The 16,888-nt window shown below is 52.0% G+C and overlaps 6 protein-coding genes across 6 annotated transcripts; 3 read left to right on the forward strand and 3 right to left on the reverse strand.

The window, feature by feature from the left end:
• Nucleotides 1-785: 785 nt before the first annotated feature.
• CLUP02_00557 (dihydropyrimidinase) lies at nucleotides 786-2,449 on the reverse strand (the record flags this gene model as incomplete). The annotated part of the gene is made up of 3 exons (XM_049279604.1): nucleotides 786-2,123; nucleotides 2,176-2,343; nucleotides 2,414-2,449. 3 exons carry the CDS (start codon nucleotides 2,447-2,449, stop codon nucleotides 786-788), a joined length of 1,542 nt encoding a protein of 513 aa, XP_049135561.1.
• Nucleotides 2,450-2,983: 534 nt separating this feature from the next.
• On the forward strand, nucleotides 2,984-7,341 carry CLUP02_00558 (carbon-nitrogen hydrolase; the record flags this gene model as incomplete). The annotated part of the gene is made up of 7 exons (XM_049279605.1): nucleotides 2,984-4,803; nucleotides 4,890-5,025; nucleotides 5,085-5,770; nucleotides 5,850-6,403; nucleotides 6,491-6,892; nucleotides 6,970-7,219; nucleotides 7,296-7,341. The coding sequence occupies 7 exons, from the start codon at nucleotides 2,984-2,986 to the stop codon at nucleotides 7,339-7,341; spliced, it is 3,894 nt and encodes a 1,297-aa protein (XP_049135562.1).
• A 52-nt stretch (nucleotides 7,342-7,393) lies between these two features.
• On the reverse strand, nucleotides 7,394-9,187 carry CLUP02_00559 (NCS1 nucleoside transporter; the record flags this gene model as incomplete). Its single annotated transcript, XM_049279606.1, has 4 exons — nucleotides 7,394-7,844; nucleotides 7,910-8,399; nucleotides 8,455-8,928; nucleotides 9,007-9,187. 4 exons carry the CDS (start codon nucleotides 9,185-9,187, stop codon nucleotides 7,394-7,396), a joined length of 1,596 nt encoding a protein of 531 aa, XP_049135563.1.
• Nucleotides 9,188-9,833: 646 nt separating this feature from the next.
• CLUP02_00560 (male sterility protein) lies at nucleotides 9,834-13,291 on the forward strand (the record flags this gene model as incomplete). The annotated part of the gene is made up of 4 exons (XM_049279607.1): nucleotides 9,834-9,970; nucleotides 10,035-10,700; nucleotides 10,754-12,474; nucleotides 12,534-13,291. The coding sequence occupies 4 exons, from the start codon at nucleotides 9,834-9,836 to the stop codon at nucleotides 13,289-13,291; spliced, it is 3,282 nt and encodes a 1,093-aa protein (XP_049135564.1).
• A 521-nt stretch (nucleotides 13,292-13,812) lies between these two features.
• Nucleotides 13,813-16,046, forward strand: CLUP02_00561 (uncharacterized protein; the record flags this gene model as incomplete). The annotated part of the gene is made up of 2 exons (XM_049279608.1): nucleotides 13,813-15,430; nucleotides 15,814-16,046. 2 exons carry the CDS (start codon nucleotides 13,813-13,815, stop codon nucleotides 16,044-16,046), a joined length of 1,851 nt encoding a protein of 616 aa, XP_049135565.1.
• A 97-nt stretch (nucleotides 16,047-16,143) lies between these two features.
• Nucleotides 16,144-16,810, reverse strand: CLUP02_00562 (uncharacterized protein; the record flags this gene model as incomplete). The annotated part of the gene is made up of 2 exons (XM_049279609.1): nucleotides 16,144-16,304; nucleotides 16,384-16,810. 2 exons carry the CDS (start codon nucleotides 16,808-16,810, stop codon nucleotides 16,144-16,146), a joined length of 588 nt encoding a protein of 195 aa, XP_049135566.1.
• Between the last annotated feature and the right edge of the window lie 78 nt (nucleotides 16,811-16,888).

Genomic DNA, 16,888 nt, shown 5'->3' on the forward strand with positions numbered 1-16,888 from the left:
ATATTATTATCCTAGTTAACGAGAGTATAAGTAAGAGCGAATTTACTATATATAGTAATATAATCTATTACTCGTTAATTAAAAATAAGTAAGTAATAAGAAATATACTAGTATTAGAGGTTTATAGTATAATTAATAGCGTTAACCTCTCCTATGCGATTTTAATAACGCTAAGGAAAATTACTAATCGAATTAGCCTTTTACTTATTTTAATAGTTATTTATACCGATTTTTATTTATTATACGAATACTTTATTAAATTAGGAATAACGAAAGAAAAGAGGTTTATAATCGATATTATAGCCCTTAGGTAATCGTACGAAAGGCGCGAAATACTCGAGATTTATTAAATTAATAATAAAAATAACCTCGTAAACGCTTTTATAAAAGTAATATTAAATAAGGGATTAAAGTAATTTATAAGTAGTAGAAAAGTTAATATATAAATAGAGGGATAGGTTATACGAAAAGAGTAGAAAAAAGGGGGAAAAGGAGACGACTTAGTAAACGGGCCCGAGGTCGAATTATATCTCTAACCGTAGTAGTTAAATCGATAAAAAAAAGAGAAAGTTAGTATCGGATTAGAAATCTAATTTAACTACGGTATATAGCTAACTACGCAGGGGCTAATTAGGGGCCCTATTTATAATTATTATAGCTAGCCTAACCTACGGTTAGAACCTCCTTTTTATACCTACTACGCAAATATTTAGATAGTTCAATTAATCTCTTCGTTAACTACGGTTCGAACTAACTACCCTGTAATAGGAATACTAACACCTACATCATTTCATCGGCAATGGCTGGAACTCATTCACCCATTGATTCCTCGGCTTGCTCAATGTGCTCTTTCCACGCCGCAAAAAATCGCCATATCCCATATCGCTGACAATACCGCTACTATCGCGGTCCCAAACCACTTTGCCTCGCAAAATGGTATAACGCGGCCAATTGTTAAACTTCATCCCTTCGAAAGGCGAGTAATCGATATCATGATGCAACATCGAGTTCTCCAAGACAAACGGCTCCATCTTTGCTGAGCCCGTCCCGCCGCTGGCAGCAACTTGCTCAATCGTTGGATACCAGATTACAAAGTCGGCATCATATCCTGCGGCAATCGCCCCCTTCGTGTCTCCCAACCCGTAAAGCTTTGCCGGGTTCGTCGCCGTGACCTCGACAAACTTCTGTGGCGTCACTCTACCCGTTAACACGCCGCCCTCGAATAGCAGCGGTAGTCGTGTCTCAACGCCGGGAAGCCCGTTGGGAACCTGGTCGTACCTCATCAAGCCATCTTCCTTGCCCAATCCCGCCTTTTTGCCTTCAGGGTGATCATATTTACTCGGCGCGTGATCTGAGCTGAAGGTCGTAAACGTCCCATTGGCAATACCAGCCCACATGGCGTCCAAATCCATGCGGTCCTCACGTAATGGCGGACTGCAGATATGCTTCGCGCCGGAGAAGCCATCAGTGGCCGGATGAGACGGCTTCAGGGCATCGGCTGTGAGATAGAGGTAGTGGGGGCACGTCTCCGCGTGAATTGGCAGGAGCCTTGTCTGCGCGCTCCTGACGTGCGCGGTGGAGGTCTTGGAAGACATGTGGACGATGAGAATGGGGATATCAGAGAGCTCAGCAAGGGCGATAATGCGGTACGTTGCTTCATCTTCGGCGATGTTGGGCCGGCTGATGGCGTGATAGTACGGCGCAGTGAGTTTCTGCTCTGCAAGGCGTGCCGTGATCCAGGTGATCATGTCGCTGTTTTCAGCGTGCACCATGGTTGTCATGCCTAGGTTCCTCGTAGCCATCATGACATCTAGGATCTCGCCGTCTTTGAGCTGCAAGGGCTCGTAGGTCATGTAGAGCTTCACGGAGGTGATGCTCTCGCTGACAAAGAATGGAAGTTCATCGCGAAGGATGGTGGGGGTCGGGTTTGGGAGAATGATGTGAAAACCGTAGTCGCAGTATGACTTCCCTCGGGAGCGTGAGTGATAGTCATCTACGACTGGGTGAAGAGACTGATGGGTGCGTTCCTGTGTAGCAAAGGCAATAATCGTTGTTGTGCCTCCTGCAATCGCTGATCGAGTGCCGGTCTCAAAGTTGTCTCCTGTTGGAGAGTTGTCCTGATACTGGTTTAGACAAGGGAGTTCTGTTTGGAAACTGAATACAACATTTTCTTACCTGATCAAGGTGTACATGGGAATCCACGCCGCCCGGCATGACGAAGCCATGTTGTGCATCTATCACTGTCTTGGCCGAGAAAAGAGACTTGAGATCCTGGCCTACAGCTAAGATCTTGCCGTCGCGAACCACAATATCTTGTCTCACGTGGACATCAGATGCCGTTACCTATTTTGTTTCTCCATCAGTCATTTTGCCGATGGGGCCCTCGCTACAACATGATTCATGTAGTACTCACCACTGTGGCATTCTCAATGATGAGATCAACCTCCATGTCGCTTTACCTTAGTGTGCTATGACAGCAGAAGAGTCTCAGTATGCTAAAAGCGATTTTTGTGAGACTCAACCAACGACAAACTTCGCTTCGGGAAATTCGTAGAGTTTTTTCAACCTGTCCTCGAGTTTCCCTTGACACCATACGGAGTATCTACAGAGTCATTAACAACATCTACACTGGGTGTAGACTTGATAACGCTGTTCCTGCGAAGAATAAATAGGCCTATCTGAGATAAAGATAGGCAGCCACGGCAAACTACCCGACGGCCTATCGGCGCTTATCGCCCACAATTTAGACTACCTTAGGGAGCTGCAGGGAATAGGACGGACGATACGGAGCACTGCACGCTGATCTCAATGCATGAGGGGTAGACCCAGCACTACTTTGTGGGAGATTCGGAGAAGAGCTCAACGACTTCTCGTGGCGAAAAGAATAAGTTTGGACTGAAGTTTGCATAGCGGCAGTGAAAAGAGGGAATGTGATAACATAGCAACTTGACAACTGCACAAGAAAAACAGGAAGTCAGCGGCAATGCCATCACTGAAGCTTCGCGTGGCTGCGGCTCAGATGGGCGCAACGCATTACAACGACCCCCGGCCCAAGACACTGAATCGCATGCTATCACTTCTTGAAGACGCAGCCGCAAAGGGAGCACAGCTGGTTCTCTTCCCTGAAGCCGCCTTCACGACCTTCTTTCCCCGGCATCTGATAAACGACTCCTCTGAACTTGACTCCTTCTTCGAGCACGGCGATGTAGCGACTCAGCCGCAGACAAAACCGCTATTCGATAAGGCCAACGAGCTGGGCGTCGACATCTCGGTCGGCTTTGCCGAAAAGGCCGACGACGGCGAAACCTTCAACTCCTGCATCTACTACCACGCAAAGAGCGGCTCCATCCTCTCAAAGTACCGCAAGATCCATCTTCCGGGCGACTTTGAGCCCTTTGCGGACCCGGATGCCACGAACCAGCTAGAGAAGCGTTACTTCAAGCCTGGAGACCTCGGCTTCAATGCGTTCCGGGTACCCGATCTGACAGAGCCGGAGGCGGCACCGGAGCGCGGGGACCCCATCTTCGGCATGATGATCTGCAACGACAGGAGATGGGCTGAGAGCTGGCGCGTTTTGGGTCTACAGGGCGTCGAGGTCGTACTGTGCGGCTACAACACGGCCGGCTTCGCGCCGCATCTCTGGGGAACCAGCGCCAGCATGGATCCGGACGAGGCGCGGAGCAAGGCACTCTTCCACCACAAGTTGGTGATGCAGGCTCATAGCTACACGAATGCCTGCTTCAGCATCAGCGCTGCGAGGTGTGGTCTCGATGACGGGATATACGACCTCATTGGCGGTAGCTGCATCACTGGTCCGGAGGGCGAGCTTGTCGCTGAGGCATCTACAACAGAGGACGAGGTCGTCTATGCAGAAATTGACCTGGCTGAGTGCCGGCCGGGCAAGGAGCGCACATTTGACTTTGCCAGACATCGTCGTGTAGAGCATTATGCTCGCATCACAGAACAAACCGGCGTCGTGGAGCCTCCTAAGCTCTCGCCCTTAGCCGAGAAACACAACGGAGCAGTAAGTAACGGCATCACGCCTGGACAGACTCAGAAGAAGATCCGCATCCTCCTCATCAACCCAAATAGCACCCGCGCCATGACCGACGCCTGCGTCGCCATGGTCGAGAGCCAATTACCCCCCGACGTCCTCGTCACAGGCTTCACGGCGCCTAGGCCGGCGCCCTCAGCCATCGAAGGCAGTTTTGACAACGTAATGTCCGCCGCGGCCGCCGCTCGCGCCGTCCTGCCCCTTGCGGCGACCCATGATGCCGTCTTGGTGGCGTGCTACTCCGACCATGCCCTCATCCGCATGCTTCGCGAAGAACTCCCTCGCCAGCCCGTCATCGGGATCACGGAAGCCTCGCTCTTCGCGGCGCGAACGCTGGGCGGGCGGTTTGGGCTCATTGCCGTGAGCGAGCGGTCGAGGGTGTTGCACGAGGATAGCATTCACCACTATGGCTTCTCAGCCTCCTGCGCCGGCGTGGTCTCGTGTAAGTTGGGCGTGCTGGACTTGCACGAGAAGAGCCAGGATGAGGTCATGGGAATCATGGCAGCCGTCGGGAAGAAGCTGGTGGAGGAAAAGGGGGCCGATTTGTTGCTTCTGGGATGCGCGGGTATGACGCCGCTCAAGGGGGCCGTAGAGGCGGCTGTCGGGGACGGCGTGCAGGTTGTTGACGGCGTATTGGCTGGGGTGCATCACCTAGTTGGATTAGTTAGAATGGGCGATGCCACGGCCAAGAGGGGCGTCTACAAGAGCTCCGGTGACGGACGAAAGGCGAGAGGACAGGATTGGATCTAGTTTCCTTAGTTGGCCGCGGGAATAACAACATGAGCTTAGATGGAATAAATATCAGCCGAAGCTCTATCACTCTCACACCATGGAGCTTGTTGCTATCGAAATGCAGGGTTGTTTTGCTAATGATCCAATCGGCCAACGCCCCGTTATCAGAGTCCGATAGTTTGCAGATCAACTCAGAGTCTCAACCAACATGGAATCCTGGGGAGGACGCGGGGAATGAAGTCCGCAACGACATCAAGTCTCCTAACATGCTTTCCATCTTTGAATCCACACCATGGAGATCAACTTGAACGGCCAGACCAAAAAGAGTAGTAGGAACAGTCATCCCTGCGACTTTTGCCGTTACAAGCGCGCCGCTTGCCTTGTGCACGAAGACACGCCACCATGTGAGCTCTGCCGACGGTTAGGCAAAGAGTGCACATTTGTTGGGGGCCCTAACAAGAGGAGACGGCTATCCGAGCGGCGGCAAAGCGGCTCGAGCGATGGGATACGGAGCCCCCATCACCGACAGGACGGAGCTGCCCCTGGAGCAGATGGGAGGTTTCCGTCTGTGGAGGTTTCGCCCATTGCCGATTCCATCTTTGTGAGAGGGCTGATGGACTCTGCGAGCCCGACATCACCACACACAACGTCTTCACCAGATGTTCCACGTCGAGAGAATGTCTTCGTACCGTCGTCGCTGGACGCGGAGCCTGGTCACAATGCTCAGGTGATAGGTCTCAGCGGTGAATCGGATCCGTACTTGCTAAATCTGTATCACTTCGACGAGAGAGACGAATGCACGTTTCAGCAACTCCGCATCAGCAATATGGGGCCTGAAGATGGGGTTCCCATTCAGTTTATGCTACAGCGCAACTCACAAGCTAGTAAAGCGCAACCAGGAGGGCTGGGAGCTACCGCGGCCGACCTTAGATGCGAGGTCTCGGACCTGGTCTCTGAGAATGTTGGTCAAAGGCTCATCACTCTGTAAGGAATCGGCCAGACCCTCTTATACTCACTCGAATATGCCTGAGTTCAGAATGAAGTTCCGACTGACTGGTGGCAGTTTCTGGAAGTATGTTCAACCTTACTTCCCGGTCGTATCCAAAGAACACACAATCCAAAATCTTAACGGCAGCCCCTCCGCAATGCCAATATGTCTCCTGGCAGCAATCTATGGCCACGCCCTCCCCTTCTGCGTATTCGACGACATCCTCTGTGTAGACGTCGACACCCTCCCCTCGGCAGACCACCTCTTCAAACTTGCCTGGATGGCCGCCCTATCCGAGTTCCATACTCCATCTCTCGCCACGGTGCAAACGATGCTTCTCATGATTCAGCGACGGCCAACTAACAAGCACGTCGCCGACACGCCGTTCAAATGGACCATGCTCGCAGACACGGTGGCGCTCGCGCAGTGTTTGGGACTCAATCTGGACCCATCGGATTGGGCGATTCCGAGCTGGGAGAAGAGATTGCGGCGGAGGCTTGCTTGGGCGGTGTATGTTCAGGACAGGTGGCTGAGCCTTAACTTTGGCAGAAGTTCGCACATTCAGGAGTGCGATTGGGATGTCTCGTCGCTTGGGCCGGATGATTTTGGTGATGTTCCTGGTTGTGAAGGTGAAGGGCCCTTGGTGTGTAGGCACTTTCTGCATCTAGCCTCTCTAACTGAGATTGTGTCCAAGATTCAACACAACATGTTGTAAGTTGCATCCCAATACAGCGTCACTGCTCTGATATTGATGCTCATTAACCGTTGTAGCTCTATCAAAGCCACTAGAGCTCTCTCCAAGTCGCTCGAAGCAACTTTCGAAGTTGCTCGGCCCTTGAGGATTGAGCTTGCAGAGTGGCTGCAAATCCGACCCGACGTAGGGGAACAGCCCTCAGCATCTCTGCCAGAATGCGGCCTCGATGGGAATGGTAGTCTGAAACTCGCCTACATCACCGCAAAGATTGCTGTCTTCAAGGCCCTTCTTCGACCGAAAAGCATCGAGGTCCCAACCGAAGCCCGCACGGCGTTGCGCACCGGCTCAATGACTATCGCGCGAGAGATGCATGACTTTCTCGCGAAACTGGAGGCTCATCATCTTGAAGCTTTCTGGCATTCATGTAAGCGTTGCCCCAGCCTCCCACACGAGAAGCGTGCTTTCCCCGGAAGTATTCGCCAGATAGCTGACCATGGCTAGATTCCCGTGTCAACTTTGCCATTGCGAGCAACTTTATTGTCTTGCTCTTTGCTCTCTCTCCGACGCTATCGGAAGCTGAAGACGCCCTTGCTCTTTTGATTCAGTGGAGGGGCTTATTGCGGATCAAGTCGAGAAGCTGCGACTTATTGAACTTGAGCCTGCTGAGACTTGATGCCATCTTCGTGGCTGGGCTGGGCAAGCTCATTGAATTGACACCCGCGGCAGCTGAGGCAGCCTCGAACCGGGGTTTGTGAGATGGGCTAACTTACATGGATGATTCACATCCAAGCCCGTGAACCATTCCCGCGAGAACCACAGGGAAGTAGGCCGGGCCTTAAGCTCATAGCATGTGGTTCCAATAACATTAAATGATGACGTGTACTTATCTAGCGTCAGGGTATGGTATTATGAGTCTAAGATCACATCATCCCGTCTTCATGTCTTGGTCTTTCCCTTCCAAGCCTTTCTCTGACCCGTTTGAATCCTCCACCGTGGGGTATCCGTCAACATACAACAGCTCCCGGCTATAATCCACGGGGAATGGCTTAATCTTCCAGCAAACCCAATACGTGAAACTAGCCACCAAGGTACTGACAAGCCAACTCAAGCTGCAGAGATAAATGGCCCCCTTGGGAACTCCCTTGGCGCCACAAGCAGCGGCAAGACCGGGCATGTTGGGAATGATGGCAAAGATGAAGGCGATAACCGCTCGGGGGTTGACGCCAAAAGTGTAGTAGTGTATGCCTCGCGGATCAAAGAGGGACGGGACTGCCATTGCACGCTTGCGGCAGATCCAAAAGTCGGTGATGATGATGCCTGCAATGGCGCCAAGAAAGAGAGAGTATCCACCAAGGAAAGAGGAGAAGGATTTAGCACTGCGAGGAAGTCCACAGGTTAGTACAAAAGATCGACCATTGGACAACACACAAACACAACTCACCTGTACTGGATGTACCAGGGCACGGTACATACGCCAAACACGGCACAGATATACGCTCCGCGCCTATTGTTGATATACTTTGGAAACCATAGCGCCAAATCATTGCTGAAAGAGACGCTGTTGGCACTGATATTTGTGCCAATCACCGCAAACGCCCAACAGAGACCCGCGAAGAACTGAGCAGCGCGGTTGTCCCACAGCCGTGCGACTTCCAGGGGGTTCCAGGTCACCTTGCCGTAGATGACTTCCGAGGCGCTGCTGACGGTCGCACCTAGCACACCACACATCGTGACTAAGACGCATAGCCCGACGGCTTGCGTCCAGAAGACCTGTCGGGGATCCTTTGCATAACGCGTGAAGTCGGGCATGTTGAGGGCGAGGGTTGCCTTGGGGCCAATAGCGCTGGTGACACATTGGAAGAAAACGACAATAGCGGGCGTGCCATCCTTGATGAGAGTTGGTTTTGAGAATGTCGGGCCGAAGCCCTTGCCTGAGAAGAGGTCAGATAAGTTGCCCTTGGATGTGGCTGGATATGAAGAGCATACCAGCAACAATGGCCCAGATGAACAACGTCAACCCAAAGATTGGCATAATCACAGTCTTCACCATGAACATGTACCTTAGACTGCTTACATGCAACCAGAGCAGTGGCAGCTGAACGATGATGAACAAGAAAAAGCATAACAGCTCGGAGCTGGTGACGTGCGCGCTTTCGGCGAGGTGATTCGGGAAGTTGTTGAATGACGGCCAGATGGCGGAGATCATGACCTGCAGGCACTGCCCACCCTGAAACGACTGAGTGCCGAACCAGATACAAGCCACGACACCACGGACGAAGACGGCGCCATATGAACCCCGGAGGCCAAAGGAAGCTCTGGTGAAGACGGGAAAGTTGATGCCAAAGATGCAGCCGACGTAGCCATCTAGCATTGCCGGGATGCAGACCAGGACGTGGCCGATGAACACTGCAAGGATTGCAAGGCCCGGGTTCAGGCCTTTTGTGACAGAGGTTGAAGAGACTGTTGTGATTGAGAACGGATGTTAGTAGCCATCTCGAGTCACCAATTTGTTTCCGGACTACCTATGTGAACACTTACCTTGATACATCGAGATGGAAAAGGCTTCGGCGATCCAGAATCCGAGCAAACTCGGCCAACCCCAGGTGCGCTCCGGAGAGCCCATCGGAATAGGATCCATGTCCTTGTTCGAGAGCCGGCCTCCCTCCGTGCCGAGGTCGGCGCTCTCGGAGCGGAGCTCCAAGCGATTCCGTAGACCCATCGTTGTAGCGACTGCTATGCGTGTAACCGCAGTAAGTTCTCGAGTCTCAACTACCTATACGTGGGCTTCACCTTTAGGAGAAAAGGGAAGGTCAGGGCGATCAATGGCACAATTGAAGTTGCCAATGGTGCGTGCGGGGAGCGGGAACAAACGATGTCTAATTATTTTTACGTTGTTGCGCATCCGGTCTCGTTTCTAAGACGAGGCTTATCAGATTCCCTTTCAGCTATCCTGCTATCGTCGTTGCCGAGCGCCATGGTCGTGCGGTTTCCGGATGCGTACCACGCCCATAATGTTTGTGATAGGCACGCGATAGGCGTGGGTTGTTATCAGACCGATTATCGTGGATATCATTGGCCTATCCTTTTCTGATGTTGCGTTACTCCAACAAGGACTATGATAGGCGTTGCATAATCTAATCAGCTGATCGGCGTCAGCATAGTTCAAGTTGTAGAGAGATTACTTGACTCGATAGGATTGATCTTGAGTGACGATTCGTAACAATATTGTCAATCGATTCTCCCGTGGTCCGCGGTAGAAGTGTGATACTTATTGGATATCGATGAAAGGAGCTTGACTGACTGAAAAGCAGCTTCAGAGAGTCAAGACAACATTGAAGGCCTCCCTTCGTGTAACCCTTGGCAAGATGGCACCGATTGCGATGTCTGACCTGAAGTCACCCTCATCAATTGCTGCCGTCGACCCGACCGTTTTCCCTGCGCTAGATGCCGACGAGCAGTTGAAGAAATTATGGCAACTCCACGGACATCCTCATAGCTCAAGGTCCCAAATACCCTCGTTTCTATTATGATTTGATGTTCCAATGACTCTAACACTGAATTTTCAGATTCTCTGACCCGAAATTGACGAGTGTCGCGGCATTGGTTGAGCATAATGCTGTAACTCAACCCTCCAAGCCGGCTTTCATACATCCTATCGGTGACTCCTTCGAAGTGCTGGACTGGGCCCGGCTCAATCAGTTTTACCTTAGAGCATCGAGTTTCTACTCTAAGCAGTTTCGGGAGGAAATTGGTGCTGCCAATGAAACGGGTCAGCAACCCACTGTCGCTCTCCTCGGCGTCGGCAACTCGATCTCGTATCTCATCACCCAATTCGCCCTAAATCGTCTGCACCTTCGGGTCCTACTTCTTAGCAACAAGAACTCTCTGGCAACCAGAGATCATCTTCTTCGAGTGTGCAATGTTATTGCAATCATTTTCGACGAGGCGAATGAAGCTTCACTCCATGGCGAAAGCCCGGGTCAACTCCCGTTGACGAAACTCATCAGCTTAGATGAGCTGAGAGAAAACAAACCAGAGGCTTTTGAAGAACCCTGCATAGGGTTTGAGACTGATGATGAGTGGACTCTCCAGTCAATGATCATCCACTCATCTGGTTCTACGGGAGTGCCGAAACCAATTATCCACACGAATCGGAGTCTGTGTCAAATTGCACGGATGTACAGATTACTCCCAGAGTTCTTCATTGAGAACTGGTATCTGTGTTTTCCCTTGTGAGACCTAGAATCTCCCTGCTGTTTCCCCCGCGCATGCTCATTCATCTTAGATTCCACGTAGCTGGGTTGTCAATCGCCCTGTCGGGACTCCCAACCGGTCTACCTACCTCCTTACCTCCAACACAATGGCCACCGGCCCCAAGTTCAATACTTTCTGCATGGAAGTCCTTGACTAGCCTCGGCTATCCGCCCGACTGCCTGCACTGCGCACCCTCAGTCATTGAGGACCTCTACGAATACATCACTCTCACCACCAAAGACTACACTCCTCTGACGGACTTGAAGGTCCTACAGCCCGGGGGAGCTCCACTGTCCCCTTCAATGCTATCCAAACTTCAGAACATCGGCGTCAATGTTAAAACAACATATGGTACAACTGAAACCGGTCCGCCACTACGGACAATACCTCACACAAGAGACAATCCAGACGTGTACCGCTTCCGCAACTTGTACCCAGAGTCAGAACATGTAGGCATGGAGTCCATTGCGGATAACCTCTTCGAGTGCGTTGTATATCGAGGGTTTCCTCTAGCCGCAGAGCTCTGGCTTGAGGAGACGGCGCCGAATCCATACCGTACGGGGGACTTGTTCATCGAGGATCCCCCAGGGAGCGGGTATTTCGTCCTCCAAGGCCGCAGAGATGACATTATCTTGCACAGCAATGGAGAGAAAACACATGCCGCGGCTCTCGCCATGGCGCTTGAAGAAGATAAGACGAGCACTATTGCGAAGACGGCAGTGTTTGGCACAGGAAAGCCTTGCCCTTCCGTCGTTGTTGAGATCGACTGGTCTGAGGTGGAGAAGCGATCCATATCAGAACCTGATCTTGCTGAAGAGGTGTGGAAAGTAGTGGATATCTGCAACAGGAATTCTCCGACGTACTCACGAATCCCTCGTCAAACGATTCTCATTCTGCAAAATGAGGAGACGTTGCCAGTCACTCCAAAAGGGAACGTGCGGTGGACAATTGCCTGGGATCTGTATGGAGATAGGGTGGAAGAACTTTACAACTCCTTCCTAGGCAACCAGCTCGAGTCTGATAAGGCCTCCAAGCCGTTTCCTTCCAGGAACTCCGGTGCTTCGGATCTCGAAATCGTTCAAACCGTTGTCGCTGATGTATTCGATCTCTCTGTGGAAGATTTGGTGCCAGACCAAAACTGGTACGAACTCGGTCTCGATTCTATGCGCGCCGTCGAGATACGATCGAGACTTGTGAAGTCGTTCGGGGTGTTCCCTTTGATGTTCATCTTCGAATATCCTACGGCAAGGAAGCTTCTCGAGTTCCTTCAGCTATTCAAAGGTGCTCTTAATAGCAATGCCTCGGCGGCCGGCAACCACTATGAGTGGATCAGGTCGACCATCCGCCGCATGAACATTGAGATCGACAACTTGCAAGTCAATCAAGCTCAACAGGAAGATTTGAAAAACGAGGGAGAAGTGATATATCTCACGGGAGCCAGCGGTGCTCTGGGCAACGCACTATTGGAAGTCCTGGTCCAGATGGCAACTGTTCAAAAGATTTACTGCGCCGTACGAGGAGCAGATCCTCAAGCTCGCGTCCGGGGCTCTATGAAAGAGAGAGGGTATCCTGCGATCATTCACCAAAGCGAGAAGATTGTACCCGTCAGCTATGACATGAAGGACGGAAAGCTAGGATTGGACGAGCGGATGTATCAACGTCTGGCGAATGAGGTGACCACTGTGATGCACAACGCTTGGAAGTTGGATTTCAATCAGCCGATTCAACAGTTCGAAGACGACTGCCTGAGAGGTGAAGCCCAGGTTAAGTATGCCGACATGAAGCTTCTGAGCTAACGAATATCTGGTTAGGAACCATGCATCTCATGTCTTTCTGCCTCACGGGGCTCAAGAAGACATTCAACTTCATGAGCAGCGTCGCCGCAGCAATGGGAAGCCCCGCCGGCACCAAAGTGCCAGAGCTTCCACTCTCCCCGGATCCTGCAAATACACTTCCCACCGGATACGCGCAGTCCAAGTTCATCATCGAGCAAGTCACGCAGCACTATGCCTCTACTCACAATGTCCCTGTTCGCATCCTCCGAGTCGGCCAGCTTTGTGGTCACTCGAGGCTAGGGGCATGGAACCATACCGAGATGTGGCCCACCATGATGATGGCTGGACTGAATCAACTTGATGCGATGCCGAGCTTACAGACGAACGTCGACTGGTTGCCCGTCGACTTCTGTGCTGAAGCCATCAGCGATGCAGTGATTCACAACACTGCCGAGACGTCGTATGCTGTGTGTAATCTTGTCAACCCGAGCGCTATCTCATGGGAGCAGCTGCTTTCCATGCTGGAAGAGGCCTGCGGACGGAAGATTCAACGCATTAGTATGAGGAAATGGGTGATTAGGTTAGAAGCGACTGCAGAATCACAGAGCTTGGGTGTGAAGGAGCTACCAGCTCTGAAACTCCTAGGCTTCTTCCAATCCATGGCTGAAGGCAATGGAAATGGCGAGGGTGTGGAATTCGATGCGGGAACCGTAAGGAACGGAAGGCGGATTGAGGTGGATATGATTGAGAGGTGGCTAGGAGTATGGCGTCAAACAGTTTACTTGAGGGAATAGAGAGTCGACCATCTTGGTATCTTCGTGAAGAATCCGACGAAAGAGGCTTCATCTCGGCTTCCGTGATGTGACTTGTAGCGTTGCACTCAACCCGAATAAGAGGATTTCGGCACTTCAAGACTTGGCACTCGCCGACGCTGTGGCATGCTCCGATGATCCTCCCGCGGAATCCACGCGTGCCGCGGTTGGTCGGAATGCTAAGCGGCGTCCGGCACGATGCTTTGAACATCACCAGACGCCACGGTCTTTAACGCACCGAACTTATAGCTTGACCCAACAATGTTTCGCGTCGGATTGGGTTAAGGTAGCAGATATATTACCTGTTAGGCAATGTACGTGCCACCAGATCTGTTGGGCAAACATGTAAGCCGAGAACCCCAATCGGGAAGCAAACTATACTTAAGCGAGCGCATCACGCTTGCATGTCAGCATGTGCGTTTTTACTTAAGACTATCATGTCTCTCATTCAGGCGCCCCGGTGATCTTGTTCTTGTTGTTGACGTTGAACAATAGCCTCTGCGATGCTTACCTCACACGCAACGTCGTTCACTACCCGCCACCACTTAGCGCACCTCAGAGTAGCTACCATATGCAACCACAAGACACGTTCCTTTCACACCACCTATTCAGTAAAATCCAGCCAGCAACATGACATAATTGTCGTCGGTGCTGGCATCGCCGGAGTCTGCACAAGCATCGCAGCCGCAGAAAAAGGCGCCAAGGTCCTTCTCCTGGACGATGCCCACGGCGGTGGAGCGTCCGCGCTATCAGGAGGTGTAGTCTACGCCGGCGGAGGCACGCGACAACAAAAAGAAGCCGGCTACGGCCACGATACCCCGGAGAACATGTTCGCCTATCTCAAAGAGGAAACGGGGGACGCAGTCGATGAGAAGACTCTCCGGCGCTTCTGCGACGAGAGCGTGGCGCGGCTCGAGTGGCTCGAGAAGCACGGCGCACGATTCGAGGCCTCGCTGTGTCCCTACAAGACCAGCTATCCGACGAATAAGCATTACCTCTACTTCTCTGGGAATGAGAAGTCGTACCCGTTCAATAAACTGTCGAAGCCGGCGCCCAGGGGACATCGGATGGTGCAGCCGGGGTTCTCTGGGTCTGCGCTATGGCAGGCGCTTTTTGACTCAGCAATACGTCTGGGAGTAGATTTCAAGCCGGCGACTAAGGTCCAGCAGGTTCTTCTCAATGACAAGAGGGACAAAGTTAGCGGAGTTGAGATCAAGACGTTGTCGGGTACCAATTCGCTGTTCGAAAAGCACAAGGGCCTCACGCAAAAGACTAAGAAATTCCAGCTCATGGCTACTCCGCTAGCCGACGTCTATCACCGCAAGGCAAGCAAAATCTGGCAAGAGCAATCCACCTCGCAGACCATACATGGTGGAGCGGTGGTCTTGAGTGCCGGCGGTTTTGCATTCAACCCCGAGATGAGGCAGAAACACGTCCCCGAGTTCTCCCAGGTCGCTCCGCTCGGCACCAATGGCGATGACGGATCTGGAATCAGGATCGGGCATGCAGCGGGAGGATCAGTCTCCAACATGAACAACATGTCTGCGTGGCGTTTCTTGTATCCTCCAACGGCCCTGCTCGAAGGCGTCGTCGTATCTCAGGATGGAGAGCGTATGGGTGCGGAGGATGTCTATGGGGCGGCACTCAGCGATACTATGATAAGACAACATGGGGGGAAAGGCTTCTTGATTCTCGACTCGGATCAATGGGCGAAAGCAAAGAGACAGGTCTTCCAGCAGACTAACATGCCTCTCTTGATTCAGAGACTGCACTGGCTCTATTGGGGTTACAAGAAAGCTGGCTCATTGGCAGCGCTGGCTGGAAAGTTCAATATCTCGGCCGTCGGTCTGGCGTCGACAGTCAAGACCTACAATGATGCGATCGCTAGCGGAGAAGAGGATCCGATGCACAAGGAAGCCGACTACTGCAGCCCAGTATCGAAAGCCCCATTCTATGGCGTCGATATCTCCTGTCGCACTGAGGGAATCCAAGCTGTCAACGGACTGACGCTCGGCGGGCTGCGGGTGGATGGCGAGACTGGGCTAGTCCTGACCGGAGATGGTAGCAAGATCGATGGGCTGTATGCTGCTGGGCGAAGTGCTGCTGGAGTCTGCGCCAATGGTTATGTGAGCGGGCTTTCCCTTGCTGATGGTGTCTTTTCGGGGAAGAGAGCGGGTGAACATGCTGCTCGGCGGGGGTAAGGGTCTAGTGTAAATCCATGTACTCGTTAAAGCGTCTTCAAGTCCTCATCTGGACGGCACAGATTACTTGTGTATCCAGAATTCTACCCCGTCGAAAGCGCCGTTCTCCTCCCTATCCTTACGCCGTGACGGCTTGTTCGGGTTCCCTCTTGAGGCGATCATTACAAGTTTTGAGGCTTGGGAAGTCATGTCCAATTTTTCGCCGTGAGTACAAACAGCCATTCCAATCATACAGCACACACATATGGTCCCTCCTTTCAGGAAGATCCGACGATTGACCAGACCGTGAAGCTGATCCAACAGCAAATAACATCCCATCCAACACTGCTAACCACAGGATGCTCGTACAACGTTACAAGCGCAGTCTTGAGGCTCGCACCACTGTCAAAGACCCCAAGTGTGGCTACGACCAGCACCCATATCATCGATGCGACTTTCCAGTGACACGCTGGCTCGCCCAACATTCGCGCCGGCAAGATCCAAATCAGAAGCAACGGTACGAATGCCAGCAAGTGTGGACAAAGGAGCAAGAATAAGAACTTGGGGTGTTTGATGGCGGAGGGGATTGACGTTGCCCACAACAGGGTAGCGTGTGAAGAGAATGACAGAATGAATAGGGAATGAAGACACAGTCTAGCCATACCTTTTCCCGTCATTGATTGTTCGTTCTGGGATTTCGCTGCAAAGTATTGCGAGGAAAGACAAATTTGCCGCAAAGGAGATAGCAACAACTTGACCAAGCAGTACGAATATCCAAGCATGTGAGTTACATCTTCTCTGAGCTAATGATGCACCTAGATTTGTATTGCTCTCGGGAGTTGCGATAAAATGCTGACAGCTGGCCCGGATTTGACTAAGGTAGAATAAGCTCACCTTGAGCCGCAAGTATGGCGTTCCAGTTAGCGCAAAACCCAAATATTTGCAACGACCACCAGGCCCTCGGGCCAGTCTCAAGGGTTGACGCCCAAGCTTGCTTGAATAGAGAGGTGTCGTGCAGCCACTCGCCGAGCCTCAGTTCGGTGGAGTCGAGGCTAGCCAATGCTTGTGTCGTTATCCATTGGCCATATGACCACTCGAAGAAGCGAGACATGTGATACCAGGTCGTTGCGAGGCTCAAGGCCGCGAGCGCGCTGAACACAACAAGAGCGCGACGGTGGGCTGGCGCAGCGACTGCCCCATTTCGCGAAAGCGAGGCGCGCCATTGATTGCGAATAATACCGATAGACTTTGCAGTGAGCACGGCGGCTAGGACCATGTAGCCGGTGAATATGGCCAGCGGACGGACATTGGAGGCTGCCATTCTTTGCGACTATCTGCCGGTCGGAAACCAGTTCTTTGGAGCTCATCGGCACAACAGAATAACCAGGCAACCCGAGGG

Source organism: Colletotrichum lupini, chromosome 1 (genome assembly GCF_023278565.1).
Source record: "Colletotrichum lupini chromosome 1, complete sequence".
Lineage (NCBI taxonomy): Eukaryota > Fungi > Ascomycota > Sordariomycetes > Glomerellales > Glomerellaceae > Colletotrichum > Colletotrichum lupini.